The following is a 15,702-nucleotide window of genomic DNA, read 5'->3' on the forward strand; positions in this document are numbered from 1 at the left end:
TATTTGATCAATTCAACTACTAGACCAACAATGATTAAATAAAAAAATAATAAATTGGTTCAACTTATTCAACTATTTGTTTTTGTCCAAGTTTAGATTTTATTGATTTCGAGCAGTTTTTGATTCAATCAATTCAACTCATTTGTTTGGACTAGTATACCAATTGATTCCCAGTCTAATCAGTCCAACCAACGAATTCAATCATATATCAAGAATACTGGTTACATCATCCAATTTTAATAAAATTTGAGTTCAAGGTCTAAAATGGATCTTGATGCGGAATTCATATACCAAAATAGACTTATTTACCAAATTCATATGTCAACAATTATATATTTTTTAAAAATTTAAATAAGCTTTCATACCTTACCTAAAAAATTATTACTATATTTAAATAATTAATAATATTTAATTTACCTTGAAATAGATCATAATTTTTAAATTTAATTTTTAAAATTTACAAATACTTAACTAAAAATTTTAAAAAATTATTTAAATACTTATATAATCATAATTATTTTAATTTAACTGATGAATATATTTATCCGAATAAATAGGTTAATCGATACGGACCAATTAAATTAAATTAAAAATTAATTATATCAATTGAATTGAATTTTTTTTATAATTTTTAATGGAATGAACGAATGGATTAAATTAATTAGATGAATAAACCGTGAACACCAATCCAATTTTAAAATCGTTAAAGAGTATAATTTTCTAAATAGAAATAACCAAATTCAAGTGAAACCCGACACCCCAAAGTTGGCCGTCCCATCCATCCCCCAACCCACGTCGTAAAGCAAATAAAGTGCCTGAGCTCTCTCATGTAGTCAAGTGGGTGCTACCGGCCCGCCCATCCACTCCCCATCTTATTGCCCTTTCCCATTTTATTTTTTCACATTTCCCCTGCCCTGCCCTGCCCTGCCCTGGTATCTTAGTTCGAAATTTCAGCTCTCCCCTAACCATTAACCAAGTCGAAGCCCGAGACAATGACACCCAAACTAAAAACAGGGAATTGAAAGTTCATAAAGAACTCTTCTTTGCTCACTACTGCCTTCAGGCTTCAACAAAGGACCTTTCTCTTATTTGCCTCTGCTTTTGCAATTAATCAATGCACCCTTCGCCCCTCTGCTCTGCAAACAACTGAGGTATTTTCTTTCTTTTTGCTTAACCATTCACTGAATTTCCTCCAACTTCTTTCTTTCTGGGTTCTTTTTGGATCCTTAATTTTAGCTGAACTATAATGTTACCCATGCATGAAGCTTCTTCCTTATGACAAGCGTGCAAGGTCTTTGTTTAATCTGTTTTCTATAAAATAAAAATGGGTTTTCTTTTTCTGCTTTAGTTTTGAATTTCATTGAGTGGAACTTTCAACTTTCAACTCTTCTTTTAGCTCTACATTGTTAGTGTTTTGTTTTGTTTTTTTTTTTTCTTCCATTTCATTTTTTTATCTTATTTTGGAGTCAACAAAACAGTGAATTTGAGTTTCCTGTTTTCTTATTTATGTTTAACTTTGATTTCTACTATTCTCTTTTTTTTGTTCTCTTGACAAAATCATTCTTTTGTATCGTCTTTTTCTGCTTTTTTTTTTCTTTTCCGGTTTTTGCTTTATCTTCCTCTTATCGTTTTTCCCCCAACTCACAACTCAAAATTTGAACCATGTTCTTCCCTTTCTCTCTCTCTTAAAAATTTGAACTTTATCTTTTTGGGTTTTCGCCTGCTTGGCATTTTCCATTAATACCTTTTCTCAGCTAACTCTATAGTCTTCGTTTTGATCTCGCTTTAGAGTTCTCTTCATGAGAAGAGAAGGTAAAGCATCAAGAATGTTCTTCAATTTTAATGCTTTTTCATTTTGTTTTCTCCTCGATCTCTCACTCCAGCGATGCTAGTCGTTATCTCCAAGCATACATAGGCCTCTGAGAGTGGAAGGTTTGCTTTAGGTGAGATCTTGGTGTTTGTTCTTCTTCTTTGTTTGAAAATATAAAAGGGTTCTCAATTTTCATTGTGATTTGAAAATGATACAAGAGAGAAGAATTCCATGGTTTGCTTTCATTGTTTCAAAAACAAGACATCGTTTTCTTGTTTGATGGTTTCTATGTTCCTTGTTTTACTACTTTTCTGTCTTTTTCCTTTTTAGTCCTTGGATTAATTTGAATAAGGAACTATTTGGACAGACTTTAAGCATACTCTATTCTGGTGTCACATGGAAGATTATTATATATGCATTATCTTCAATTTGCTTTTTTTGATTTATTTTACATGCAGCCATTACCGGAACCATGGATTTAATAAATCAATTAACTAAATGTCTTCTTGATTTTATCAGCTGGTTTTGTTTTCTATATACGAGACCTTCAATGGATCATATATTTGACCAAGTTTTAAAGAATATTAAACTATACCTTGAGGTGTAAACTGGCCTGATGTGTGGGAATCTTTGGTTTCGTTGACCATTCCAGCAACTACATACCTGAGATCTCTTCTGGCTCAAGGAGGAACATTGTGCTTTTTAACTTAATCGGATGTTTTGTTTGTGGAGCTGATGAAATGGGGTGTTGTGTTTCCACTAGAAGTCGGAGTACTTGCAGTTCCGGGAGCCGTGGGGAGGCAGTTTCTCCTTTGTGTTTCGAGATTGGATTTTGTGGGACACAGAGAACTAAGAGAACGTTCTCTGATCATGTTATTACGCTGCAGAATTTACCCTCAGTACCCAACAGGATTTTCACAAATGGGAAGAGCCGAACTTCTTGCATATTCACTCAGCAGGGTCGAAAGGGAATCAACCAGGATGCCATGATTGTATGGGAAGTAAGTTTTAGATGTTACTTTGAATTTGAGTTCCTTACTTCCTTTGATTCTAAGTTCCCTTTAAATGCTCAATGTGACTGATGAGGTTAAAATTCGTCTAGGATTTCATGTCTGAAGATGTGACCTTTTGTGGTGTATTTGATGGCCATGGTCCACAAGGTCATCTCGTTGCTTGCAAAGTGCGAGATGCCCTGCCCCTTAAATTGCTATCCTCCATGCATTCATATCAGTCGAGGCAAAATGGGTCCGGAGGAGCATGTTTGAAGGGGGATTTGAAGAAATCGGATGGCTCTCCTGAGGACAGATTAAATTGTTTGTGGAAGGAAACATTCATGAAGTCATACAAAGCCATGGATAAAGAGTTGAGATCCCATCCTAATTTGGACTGCTTCTGTAGTGGTAGCACTGCTGTCACTATAGTGAAACAGGTATGAGAGAATCACTGGTTTCTTCGCCTCACCTTCAACTTTTCTATTTTCCATCTAATCCATGTGGGTTGACTTCACTATTTTTAGGGCAACAACCTTTTCATGGGATATATCGGGGATTCTCGAGCGGTTATGGGATCGAAGGATAGCAATGGTTCTATGGTAGCAATCCAATTGACAGTTGATCTGAAGCCTGATTTACCAAGTACATTTGATCTCAAATCATATCCTTTTTCCCCTTGTGGGCGTGCTTAATCGGATGTAATATACTAAATACTAAATTTACATGCCTCAGGGGAAGCTGAAAGGATCAAAAAGTGCAAAGGTAGGGTCTTCGCATTGCAAGATGAACCCGAAGTACCGAGAGTATGGTTGCCATTTGATGATGCCCCTGGGCTCGCAATGGCTCGAGCTTTTGGGGATTTTTGTCTGAAGGAATATGGCGTTATCTCTATACCTGAATTTTCCCACCGGCTTCTTACGGAGAGAGATCAATTCATTGTTCTTGCCTCAGATGGGGTAATTCGTTCACCTTAAATTTTCCATTTATTCTTTATAAGTGAATTTGGTTTCCACATTTTCCAGAACACTTCAGGGACTATTGTTTATTATAGGTTTGGGATGTATTGAGCAACGAAGAGGTGGTTGAGATTGTATCCTTGGCTCCTACCCGGTCATCCGCTGCCAGGATTTTGGTGGACTCAGCTGCGCGCGAATGGAAACTAAAGTATCCTACTTCAAAAATGGATGATTGTGCGGTGGTTTGCTTATTTTTGGATGGGAAAATGGACACCGAATCTGATTACGAGGAACAGGGGTTATCATCTGCAACCGTTCAAAGTAATCATTCAGGTAATGCAATAGAAACTGATGATGGGCAGAAGTCGGAGCTATACTTGCCGAGGAATTTCACGGTTAGGTCATCTGAAGAAAGTGACAGTTACGGGAGATTAGCAGCAGAGTTTGAAGGAAATGTGGATGCAGTCTCGACAGAGGATCAAAACTGGTCAGGTCTGGAAGGTGTGACACGAGTGAACTCACTTGTCCAGCTTCCAAGATTTTCCGAGGAAAGACCAAACCCTTAACTTTTGGGTATTGTCTAGAAAAGAAACTGAACTGGTTTTGCTGTAATATCCAAGGAAAAGAAAGTCCTAGTGAAATGGTGCCTATTGTGTTGTACATTTCTGCTATAATTAAAGAAATTTCTCAACCAAGGGACTGGTGAGCTGATCTAACAAAATTATCATCACATGCAGGGTACAAACTTCTTTTTGGTACAACAACTATTGGTTAAGTTAGGTGTCCTCCTCATCTCTCTCATCAAGACACTAAATTAATATAATATCTATGTACAACCATTAATGAGTATAGTAATTTCAGCCATCTGACTCTAAAGTTATTGCTTTCAATTGACGATGGCTCTTTGGTTCTGCAATTCTGAGCACACTGAATCCCGAGGGGGAAAGGCCAAAGTCATGAGACTGTTTGATTGTTGTTTTTTTATAAAATTGCAACTGTTATGATCACACGTATTGATTTCTAGTTATTAAAACAGAGTAGATTAATAGATATTCATTTAATTATTAAAATTTTTTATTTTAAGCACTTAAAATAAAAATTTTACAATTGAAACGCTTATTACATAATTTAATTATTTTGATTAGTCCGGTTAAAATCATAAATGATAAGTTAATGTGGCAATTAAAAATTTGGTATAATAATAAATTTAACCTTGATATTTTCTTTTACATATTATATCAATTTAGTTATAATTCTAAAAATTTAACTTTCAAAGTTTACAAATAACCTCAGTTTAATCCTAATTCTAAAAATTAAAAGAAATATATAATAATAAGTATTTTAAAATTATAATAATAAATTTAAAATTTTATATTAATATTAATATTAAATAAATATAATTATATTAATATTTAATAAAATAAAAATCTCCCAACTCCGTTATCTATTGAACTTACCCCCCCCCCGCGGTCCCCGTGGGTAGGGGGGAGATTTTTATTTTATTTGATATTTATATAAAATTTAAAATTATTATTATATTTTTTAATAAATCTATTTTAATTTTTCAGATCAGAATCAAATTGAAATCATTTAAACTTTGAGGTTAATTTTTTAAAACTATGATTAAGTTGATAGGATGTGTAAAAATTTAGGGCTAAATTTGTTATTATATCGATTCTTTTGACTGCTACATCAACTTGCCATTTGTAATTTTAGCTAGAATGACTAAAATAATCAAACTATGTAACGTGAGTGTTCAAATTATAATTTTTTTTTAGTTTAAGTACTTAAAATAAAAAATAATAATAATTAAATGAATATCTATATAATTTATGATGCGAAAATTACATTCGACACACTTAGCTTGTGAGCAAAGCGGTATACTAATGTTTAGTTTAGTATTATTAGATTAGCCAATGATGTTTTGGCCGCCGGTTGAAGTTTTATCATGTATAATATGATGTATGGATTCAGTTTCAGATTGTAATTAGATTTATTTTAATTCGAGTTTAAATATATTTTAATTTTAGTTAATCATGTTCTTTTTAGTTGATATATTTTGATCTAAGTCTACATATATTTGATTTTTGTTTTATTATATTTTGTATTGAGTTGATTTTAATTATTGATCGGATATGTATTATTTATAATTTTACTTATATATATACTTGTAATTGTGTATTATTTAAATTTGTTTTTAAAACATTATGTGGGAAAATATTTACGATATATAATAAAGAAAAATGTTAAAATATGATTATCTTTTATATATAAATAATGTTAAAATTAATCAAAATTTACAGAATAATAGTAAAATTTATTTATCAAACAGTAAATGAAAAAGTTAATTAGCAAAACTATAAATTCGTTAGATAAACTAATATTAATGTGAAGAAAAAAATATTTAAAAGTATGATAATAGTGTAAATAGAGTACAATGATCAATTAAGTTTTAGTTCAATTGACATGGGTATTATTGTCAATATAGGAAGCGTGAGTTCGAGTGCACTAAAGACATTATTCTCCTATTTATGAGTTTGGGAGGGATGATCAATAGTTCTAAAAAGTAAATATGATCAGAATGTCTAATAAGATTATTCAAATATATATATTGAGTGAACTACTAAAAACTATTCAGTTGTCACCCAACTTTTACAATACTTTCATTTTAGTTACCCGAGCGTTAAATTCCCTAACAACAGCGGATTATGCACGCCATATCATCATTTTTTACTATTTTTTAGTCCCACCACTGTTCATCTTCTTCTTCCTTAATCCATTTTTTCTCCATGCCACCCTTGAAACCCTAGGGTTAAGGAGGGAGAGAGATGGTTTCGCTTAGCTACATAAATGGCTCTCGACGAGTGTTCTAAAGTGTGGAAAAGAAAAAGTTTGGCTCGATCCAAATGAAATCAACGAGATTTTCATGGCCAATTGTCGAATCCACTAAATATAAATTCTTGCACCTAAATAGAATGTAAAACAATAGTATAAGGAGTAGAATCAATTCCATAGAGATTGAGATATCTAAAATTAATGTTCATTTTAACCAAAACGTGTGGTAGGTAGCTTTCATTCCCAGGATGCTTGTCGACCTATACGAAATTGATGTTCATTTTAAACATTGTTTATGAATAGTTTCAATTGATTTGTTTAAAGTTTTCAAGTTATATTAGATTCAGGTATGGTAAGCTATTTTCATTGTTAATGCGAATTTGTTTATTTGCTTTAGGTATAGAGGCAACGTTTCCACCAAATTTTCCGAGAAGTTGCAGAGAGAATATTTAAAAGATTACTCAAAGTATATGACCACATTGACAGAAGATTGTGATTATGAGTTTGAAAGTAGAGGCTCATATAAATACTTACTTTAAGCATTCTGTTCTGTTGACTTTTGTTTCCCAAAGTCACATGTTCTTAATGGCATAAAAACATTGTCATGCTATGTAGGAATTCCTGTTGATTGACAAAGGAGAACTCTTTGATGTTGTGGATATTTTATTTTGCAGTTGTAACCAAATGAATATCCCTTCCTCCCCTTTTTGGTTGTTTGAATATTTTGGCTACACATACAGACTGCGATCCTTTGTCTTCCAGCGTTGTTATTTCATTGATAAAAAACGAAGATAAGTGAAGTTGATATTATTTGCGATTATCAATTTGGATCCTAGTTTTAGTTAATATTTGAGAATTGGACTCGAATTTGTGTAGAGTTTAAGATTTCTTGTTATTTTCCTTAGAATATTGAGAATTAAAATTTTACTTGAATACTACTTATTTTGACTTAAATAATAATAATTTTAGATAGTAAAACCGATAAAAGACACTTGTAGTTATAAAAAAGAAAAAGCTTAATTATAATAGAAAATAGCTTAATTAAAAAATAAAAGAAAAATGCAGTGAAATTTAATTTAAAATAAGAAGTATCAATTTAGAAAAGTTTATTTTATCAGAATAAAAAAAAAAGCGAATATTTTATTGATTCCATAAAATTATAGAAGTTAAATCAATAGAGAATATTCATCTCACCAGCATTTTGTAGGCATTAAATATATTCAGAAGAGCATTATGGATTAAAAATTCTTTGATTCTGATCACTAAATCCTTTATTTGCCTCCTTTTTAGTTAGTTGGTGGCTTTTAACAAACAAGTCACCAGCAGCTTTAATTCTAACATTATATTGTGGCTTGTCATAATTAGTGGACAAGAATCTGTAAGCCACCGTACATAAAAGTTACACGAAGGCACCGCAGTTGGGGAGAGACACGACAAAACAGCTTCAAGTTGTCGAGAATGGTGGTGGAGGAAGAGGCTAGGTAGGTATTATTATCCGCTAAACTGCATGTTCGTCTCCGAACGTATGTGTAGTAAGAATGCAACCTCAAATGTTTATCTATTCTGGTCATGACAAAATCTCTTAAATATCTAATCTACCATGCAAAGTTGTAGGGGATGATGCTTTGGTTCAAAGGAAATGGGATGATGGAGTGCACTAAGAAATGATAATAACCGGAAAATATCATAACTCACCGCAAAATCTCAGCCAACCCGACAACCCTAGCCAACCTAACCTTGCAATTATCTTCTAGCTTCTGCTTTTGCAACACCTTTCAATGGCTTTTTCACAATGGAACCCTCTTTTTCTTTCTTTTTTTTAACTCGCCGCCAAATGATCGACCAACTCGCTTAAACCTCACCTATAAGAAGCGCTATTTTCTTCTCTTTCAACCATCCAAGGACGTCCAACCCTATCTCTTCACTATTAACTCTCAAAAACCTTAATACTCGTCTGATAATGGCTTCAAAAATTACTTCCTTTCTTCTTGCTCAAGTTTTCGTCGTCAGCATTCTTCTTGCTATTGGTAGGCAGGCAGTTGCAACACGTAACATCCCAAGAAACCCAGAGAATGCTAATCAAGCGAAGCATCCAGAGTGGCTGATTGGACATGATAGCAGCGTGCTCATTCCAGGCCTTGAACCCAAAAATCCATATTGCGGCCGCATTGGTGGCTCAACAGATGGTGGATCTGGCTATATTCCAGGTGGAGACGACACGTTTGTTCCAAACCCTGGGTTTGAGGTGCCAATACCTGGCAATGGTGCTGGCAGTGCATCTGCAGGAAAGCGTCAACATCCTTGAACATTGCTCTGCTAAATGTGAAACTTAATAATGATATTAGATAATAAAGGCAATCAGTTTCCATACTCCCATTGTATTCAGTCTAGTCTATCATATTCTTATATTTAACGTGATACTAGTTTTAGATTGTCGTGTTTTAGGATAAAACAAGCGTGCAAGATGCAAATGGTTTTAGTTCATCATTGCCATCGAGTCCAGTGTCTAATTTGCATTTTCCGCTTGGAAAACTACTTCCCAAGTAATTATCATGTATTTCAGTGTGGAAACTAATCATGGTCTTTGCCTATTTACTCTGTTTTCCCATTTGACCATATTAGATCCTACAGTTTGCTCTTAGCTTGCAGGCTTAAATATAAATTGATTCGGTCATTTGAAATGTCAAGGATGATTAGAGTATAAACTTGGCCATGAGACCAGCATCATCGTACTCGACTGTGTCAATAAGGGCGATAGGCATGCTACTTATAGTTCATAAAATGCAATGAGATTAGGATAAATGCTGGTATTAAAAAAAAAAGAAGCTTTTTCCGTGTCAATAATTGAAAGCTTGGTCACTTTTATATGGCCATGCTTTTTTTTTTTGTCAAAAATGTGACAGGATAGCATTAACAAAACTCAGTGAACTGTTCGAGACACAGTTTCGCCCCTAGCATTTGCAAGCAATAAAGGGGAAAGTGGAGAAGGGGAGTTACAAATACAAAATAATTCATTAGGAGATAGCACATCCGATTGAGAGGAAGGCCGAACATTACTCCCCAAATAGGCAAGTGTATTCGCACATCTATTCCTCCTCGAAAAACATGTCTGAGGCTCTTAGAAGTCATATTAACAAGGAGCATCCTGTATTCATCGATTAATGGACATAACAAACGATTAAAATTATTCATAATAGACATAAAATGGATAATAATAATAGCAACAACTTCAATATCAATATGTGTAACATTAAGATCTAATGCTAAACTAAATCCATCTTTAAGGGCTCAAACTTGAACCTCAACACAAATTGCCTTAGGAAAATGTCTATAGGAGCCAATCATCCAAATTCCCTCATGGTCCCGGATCAAAGAACCTATGCTTTCATATTTAAGGATGGGGACCAATGTCAGCAAGGGAGAAGGAAGAAAAGGCATTTCAAAAGGGACAGCTGAAGAGAATGCAAAGTCACATATCAATTATTGTCTTAATTACTTGTTGGTTTTTGTTAAAGCAGATTAAAAGAGTGGTTACCTGCAATATCAACAAAACTAGCAAGTAACAACTACTGGTACATTTAGAAATCCTCTACAAGAACTAAAATTTAAGAGTTTTATTTTTCGACCTGAAATAAATTTGCATTCTATTTTTAAAAACAAGTGTTAATTTGAAATATTTGCCATATTGGAATGAACATCAGGAGGTCTTGAAACAATTAAATCAAACTTATCCCCTAGGACTATTGACAGTAAAATTGCATCCATCATTCCCCTGATACAGAAATTAATGTCAGCATGTTTCCCCTGAGACAAAAGATTAAGCAACAAAAAAAAAATTGGTATGACGAAAAAAAGTTCATCTATACATTTTTTGAAAAATATATATATATAGTAAAAGTGACTAACTTGACAAGAATATCATAGTATAGGGACCTAATGTAGAGATTTCCATTTTTCTTTTACTTTCATTAAATCCAAAAACCTTAGCTACCAGTTCCCTTGCAAATCAGCACCGAAAAACCCTGATGAGAAGAACCCTAGTGAAATCCCCGATTTTTTTCTCTATCTCTCGTCTCCAATCTCCACCTCTGTCTAGTCCCTATAGAAATGTTGACCCACTGCCAAATTCTCCCAAACTGTCATCCAACTCACTCTCTATTTCTTTCTCCAGGTTCATGTTTACTCCCAGTTATGTTCCTCCTCCCGAGTGGATAGAGCCCTTCATTAATCTCTCTGGTTTATCCTCAACTAATCCTCAAGACTTACAACCATCTCCTTGGGTAAGCCAAATTCTCAATCTTTTAGATGGTTCTTCTAACATGGAATCAAATTTAGACTCTTTCTGCCACAAGTTCTTGATCAGGTTGTCTCCGAATTTTGTTTCTTTTGTTTTGTCGTCTGTCGAGATTCAAAACAAACCCGATGTTGCTTTGAGGTTCTTTACATGGGCTGCTAAGCAAAAGAAATATACCCATAAGCTGGAATGTTATGTCTCTTTAATAAATGTTTTAGCCTTAGCAAATGATTTGGTTAAAGTTAGATATTTGTTTGGTCAACTTAAGGAACTGGGGTTTGTATTGACAATGTCATCTGCAAATTCTTTGATTAAGAACTTTGGGGAACTTGGGATGGTTGAAGAGTTATTGTGGGTGTGGCGAAGAATGAAAGAGAATGGAATTGAACCTAGTTTATATACATTTAATTTTTTACTTAACGGATTGGTTAATTCAATGTTTATTGAATCTGCAGAGCGGGTTTTTGAGGTAATGGAGAATGGTAAAATTAGACCTGATGTTGTGAGTTACAATACCATGATTAAGGGATACTGTAAGGCAGGAAAAACTCAGAAAGCAATGGAATTATTACGAGTTATGGAGTCGATAAATTTGGAGCCAGATAAGATTACTTATATGACATTGATGCAGGCATGTTATTCAGAGGGGATCTTTGATTCTTGTTTGGCTCTGTATCATGAAATGGGGGAGAAAGGATGTGAAGTTCCACCTCATGCATATAGTTTAGTTGTTGGAGGACTCTGTAAAGAAGGGAAATGCCTTGAAGGATATGTTGTTTTTGAGAATATGATTCGGAATGGGCTTAAAGCAAATGTGGCAGTTTATACAACTTTGATAGATGCATTTGCAAAATGTGGAAAGATGGAAGAGGCACTAGAGCTATTTGAGAGGATGAAAACTGATGGGCTTGAACCAGATGAGGTTTCATATGGGGTCATTGTTAATGGTTTGTGTAAGAGTGGAAGATTAGATGAGGCTATGGAGTATCTCAGGTTTTGTCGTGCTAATGAAGTGGCAGTCAATGCCATGTTTTATTCGAGTCTCATTGATGGGTTGGGTAAGGCTGGTAGAGTAGATGAAGCTCAGAAGCTTTTTGAAGAGATGGTTGAGAAAGACTGCCCACGGGATTCATATTGTTACAATGCCCTTATCGATGCCCTTGCAAAGTGTGGGAGGGTCAATGAAGCATTAATGCTGTTTAACAGGATGAAGGATGAAGGATGTGATCAGACGGTTTATACATACACAATTCTCATAAGTGGACTGTTCAGGGAGCGTAAGAATGAAGAGGCAATGAAGCTCTGGGATATGATGATTGATAAAGGTATCACACCAACTGCAGCTTCTTTTAGGGCTCTCTCAATTGGGCTTTGTCTATCAGGCAAGGTAACAAGGGCCTGCAAGATTTTGGATGATCTAGCACCAATGGGTGTTATTCCTGAGACAGCTTTTGAAGATATGATCTATGTGCTGTGCAAAGCAGGCCGTGTCAAGGAGGCCTGCAAGCTGGCTGACGGTATCGTTGATAGGGGTAGAGAAATACCTGGAAGAATCCGAACTGTTCTTATCAATGCCTTGAGAAAAGCAGGCAATGCAAATTTGGCCATGAAGTTAATGCATAGTAAGATTGGTATAGGTTATGATCGAGTCGGTAGCATTAAAAGGCGAGTGAAATTCCGGATTCTTCTCGAAATTTGAAAGTTCTGTGCCTTTATTCCTTACCATATAATACCATCTTAACTCACAGACATGATCATGAGATATGCTTCATCCATGCCCTTCTTGTAGAAAAGCATCTGTATAACCACCTGAAATTTATGCAAGAACTATCAGTTGCTGGTTCACTCATCCAGATAGCAGAAAATAACTTATTCTGCCGGCTACCAGGAGCACCCATCATGTAATCTCCGGGCATGCAGACAAGGTATGTAGTTGGTCACTCCCTTAGAACTAGTATATAAAAAATCTTCAGAAATTTGCCCATGTTCACAACAGTACCCCTTTCCGAAATTGCCATATATGTATACAAAGAGTTTGGAGATTTGAAATTTTACATGGCAGGTCTCTGTATCAAAAGACATATTATCTCAGAATAAAGAAAAAATAGGAATGTCATCAAGGACCACGTATAACACAAATGAAGATATCACCTTACCCAATTTGTAGTTGGTTCTCTTGTCTTCCTTTTAGAATCTTCAAGAAAGGTTCATTTTAAATTTCATTTGTATTTAAATTAATGAGCTGAAAGGATTTCATTGACATCCATTAGCATATTTCAATAGTATATGGGGCATGTATTATACGTGATTTTTACAGAACAAATTAATGAGCTGAAAGGATATATTTCAATTTTTAGTCTATCATGTTTTGTATTAAGTTGATTCTGATTCTAGTACGTGATTTTTACAAAAAATTAAATATATGATAATTTGTTTTTTTAAAGTGTTTTGGATAGGGTTGGAAAACTCAGGTCGATTGTTGGCAGTGTATTCGACTCTTGGTTGACAACTATTAAGTGGTAGTTAAAAAAAACTTAGGATGGAAACCAAAAGTAAGTAAATAGACATACTTCCTTGAAGATAATCTATCGGCCAAAAGGGAATGGCATTCGGCAATGGTTAAAAGAAAATGTTAGTTCGATAATCTATGAAAGTGAAAATGAATCTGTCTCATGAAACCAAAAGGAGGCTAACTTTATATATATACATTTATAAAATGCAGTACTCATCAAACAATGCTTTGTAAATTATACATGTTTAATCTTCAAGTAATAATGATTGAAAATTGATAAAAGATATATCAGTATATAGTAGCTATAGTGGGTGGAATATCTGTACTCATTGTGTAAATTATACCGTAAGGGAGGGATGGTAGGAATGATGATACATAATTTCTGGGTGGTTTCCGCTTCAAGGCAAAAAAGATAATTTGCATGGAATAACAATAATTCCATGGGTAACATAAACAACACGAGCTAAAATATCTGATGAATCAAGATAGGAAAAAGGTACGATTCTTTTGGCATCCCTCTTTTCCATAAAAGTTAGGCCATGGATAATATCAGATACATTCAAACCCTATGACGACAATACAAGAAAAAACTTAGATATTTTCCCCCCATCATATCCCAATCCTCCTTGTCTACCACGTTCTCCTTGACTTTGACGCCTATCCTTCTCTTGGTTTCATCCCCCATTATCCCTATATACTCCCATTTATGCCACACCTTCCAATTCCCCCCCTTCACTTCACGTTTACCACCTCCAAACCTAATTATCGCTAGTTCATGGATTCTGTTTCCCCTCTGCCCTCTCCTTCCTCTGTCACCAATTATCGCATCTACACTTCATTTTGTTCCAATGATTTATTGCCCACTCCAAACATGTCCAATTGGATAGAGTGCTACGACCCTACCACCAACTCTTGGCATCGCGTGTGCAGAATTCCCGAGCTGCTTCAGAACCATGTGCGAAGAGATTTTGCCATGGTCTCCATCGGTGACTCCATCTACATTATTGGCGGAAGGCTTTGCCACAAGGCTCCAAGCCATCATGAGCCTTACGAAATTGTCCAGGATGATCTTGAGGTCTTATCCTCTGTCATACGCTACGATGTGTGCAGTGGCGTGTGGTCTAAGTGTGCGCCACTCGCCGTCCCACGTTTTGATTTTGCATGTACCGTGTGCGACAACAAAATCTACGTGGCAGGTGGACAGTGCACATTAGGTGTCGCACGTGGCACCTCCTCAGCTGAGGTGTACAACCCGATGCTGGATGAGTGGAAGCCATTGCCTGACATGAACGTGATAAGGTACAAATGCGTGGGAGTGACATGGCAAGGGAAAATCCACGTGATAGGAGGATTTGCTGAGAAGGCAGATTTGGATAAGCTGCCATGGAACACCATCGGAAGATGTTCGGCTGAGGTGTACAATTCGGACAACGCCAAGTGGGATCTGGTAATGGGAATGTGGCAATTGGACGTGCCACCAAATCAAATCGTGGCAGTTGATGAAAAGCTTTACAGCTCAGGGGATTGTCTAAATGCATGGAAAGGTCACATCGAGGAGTACGATGGGAAATTTTGGAATGAAGTAGAGGGGTCACACCTGGAAACATTATCATCGCCAAATTCAGTGTGGGACGCAAACTGGCCTCCAGCCAAACGAATTTACATAACAATGGCAGCAATTGGGAGTAAGCTGTTTTTCTTGGCGGGATATAGGAAGCCAGGGTAGACGTCGAGGTTGATGTCCGTAGTACACGTGTTCGATACATGGGCGAAAAGGGATGGAGGGAGGAGTTTAGAGCCTACGGAAGAGGAAGGAGAAAAGGAGCTTTGCTCTCATGCCTGCGTTGTCTTTCTTCCCAACAATTAATACTATACTATTCAACCATTCATATTCCATTATTGTTTGTTGTTGTTAGCCTTTCAGAAAATTTCTACTTTGTATTTCGGGTTTTTTCTTCTTTTTTTCCTTTTTGGTTGGCTTGTGATTAAATTTTCAGTCTTTTTAGCATTTGTTATAAGAGATGATTTGTGATGTTTCTGTGTGGGCGATATAAAGATTTATGATATAATTGTAGATGATTTTTTTTAATCAATGGATGGTAGATGAGTTTTTTACCCAAAATCCTTTTTTTGGTTTGGATGATATAAATGATTGAAATATGATCCAATGTGTCCATTGGGCTGCCAGTTGTTGTAGTGGACTGGGTTAGCTTTCTGGCTTTTTAAAAGAGTTAGACTGCCATGAGACACAGTCAATGAATGGTGAGATATGAGATGATGTAGGTTAGCATGTGCGATGGTCA

General features: G+C 35.3%; 4 protein-coding genes across 9 annotated transcripts; all 4 read left to right on the top strand.

Annotated features, from left to right (window-relative positions):
• The first annotated feature begins 772 nt into the window (after positions 1 to 772).
• Positions 773 to 4,479, top strand: LOC107886755 (probable protein phosphatase 2C 52). 5 transcript variants are annotated; one of them, XM_041100918.1, is made up of 7 exons: positions 773 to 1,151; positions 1,884 to 1,943; positions 2,463 to 2,811; positions 2,913 to 3,239; positions 3,327 to 3,444; positions 3,535 to 3,758; positions 3,854 to 4,479. In XM_041100918.1, the coding sequence occupies exons 3-7, from the start codon at positions 2,551 to 2,553 to the stop codon at positions 4,322 to 4,324; spliced, it is 1,401 nt and encodes a 466-aa protein (XP_040956852.1). In that variant the 5' UTR covers positions 773 to 1,151; positions 1,884 to 1,943; positions 2,463 to 2,550; the 3' UTR covers positions 4,325 to 4,479. The 5 variants fall into 5 exon arrangements, with proteins under 5 accessions (XP_040956852.1, XP_040956851.1, XP_040956841.1 ...); XM_041100917.1 differs by having other exon boundaries at positions 841 to 1,151; positions 2,330 to 2,811; XM_041100907.1 differs by lacking the exon at positions 1,884 to 1,943 and having other exon boundaries at positions 841 to 1,151; positions 2,330 to 2,811.
• Positions 4,480 to 7,967: 3,488 nt separating this feature from the next.
• LOC107886754 (putative cell wall protein) lies at positions 7,968 to 9,188 on the top strand. 2 transcript variants are annotated; one of them, XM_016810808.2, is made up of 2 exons: positions 7,968 to 8,074; positions 8,202 to 9,188. In XM_016810808.2, the coding sequence occupies exon 2, from the start codon at positions 8,554 to 8,556 to the stop codon at positions 8,896 to 8,898; it is 345 nt and encodes a 114-aa protein (XP_016666297.1). In that variant the 5' UTR covers positions 7,968 to 8,074; positions 8,202 to 8,553; the 3' UTR covers positions 8,899 to 9,188. The 2 variants fall into 2 exon arrangements, with proteins under 2 accessions (XP_016666297.1, XP_016666299.1); XM_016810810.2 differs by having other exon boundaries at positions 7,975 to 8,074; positions 8,208 to 9,188.
• Positions 9,189 to 10,577: 1,389 nt separating this feature from the next.
• LOC107886753 (pentatricopeptide repeat-containing protein At1g03560, mitochondrial) lies at positions 10,578 to 13,246 on the top strand. Its single transcript, XM_016810807.2, has one exon. The coding sequence runs from the start codon at positions 10,619 to 10,621 to the stop codon at positions 12,584 to 12,586; it is 1,968 nt and encodes a 655-aa protein (XP_016666296.2). The 5' UTR covers positions 10,578 to 10,618; the 3' UTR covers positions 12,587 to 13,246.
• Positions 13,247 to 14,174: 928 nt separating this feature from the next.
• On the top strand, positions 14,175 to 15,125 carry LOC107886752 (F-box/kelch-repeat protein At1g16250). The gene has a single exon (XM_016810806.2). The coding sequence runs from the start codon at positions 14,175 to 14,177 to the stop codon at positions 15,123 to 15,125; it is 951 nt and encodes a 316-aa protein (XP_016666295.1).
• The last annotated feature ends 577 nt before the right edge of the window (positions 15,126 to 15,702 follow it).

The sequence above is a fragment of the Gossypium hirsutum genome, chromosome A03 (assembly GCF_007990345.1).
Source record: "Gossypium hirsutum isolate 1008001.06 chromosome A03, Gossypium_hirsutum_v2.1, whole genome shotgun sequence".
NCBI classification, from domain to species: Eukaryota; Viridiplantae; Streptophyta; class Magnoliopsida; order Malvales; family Malvaceae; genus Gossypium; species Gossypium hirsutum.

Bases quoted from the DNA above. Each gene is read 5' to 3' on its own strand.
- LOC107886754 (XM_016810808.2), top strand. From the start codon at position 8,554: ATGGCTTCAAAAATTACTTCCTTTCTTCTTGCTCAAGTTTTCGTCGTC.
- LOC107886752 (XM_016810806.2), top strand. From the start codon at position 14,175: ATGGATTCTGTTTCCCCTCTGCCCTCTCCTTCCTCTGTCACCAATTAT.
- LOC107886755 (XM_041100918.1), top strand. From the start codon at position 2,551: ATGGGGTGTTGTGTTTCCACTAGAAGTCGGAGTACTTGCAGTTCCGGG. The intron at 2,812-2,912 runs GTAAGTTTTAGA...AAATTCGTCTAG, and splicing joins ATGCCATGATTGTATGGGAA to GATTTCATGTCTGAAGATGT. The intron at 3,240-3,326 runs GTATGAGAGAAT...CACTATTTTTAG, and splicing joins CTGTCACTATAGTGAAACAG to GGCAACAACCTTTTCATGGG.
- LOC107886753 (XM_016810807.2), top strand. From the start codon at position 10,619: ATGAGAAGAACCCTAGTGAAATCCCCGATTTTTTTCTCTATCTCTCGT.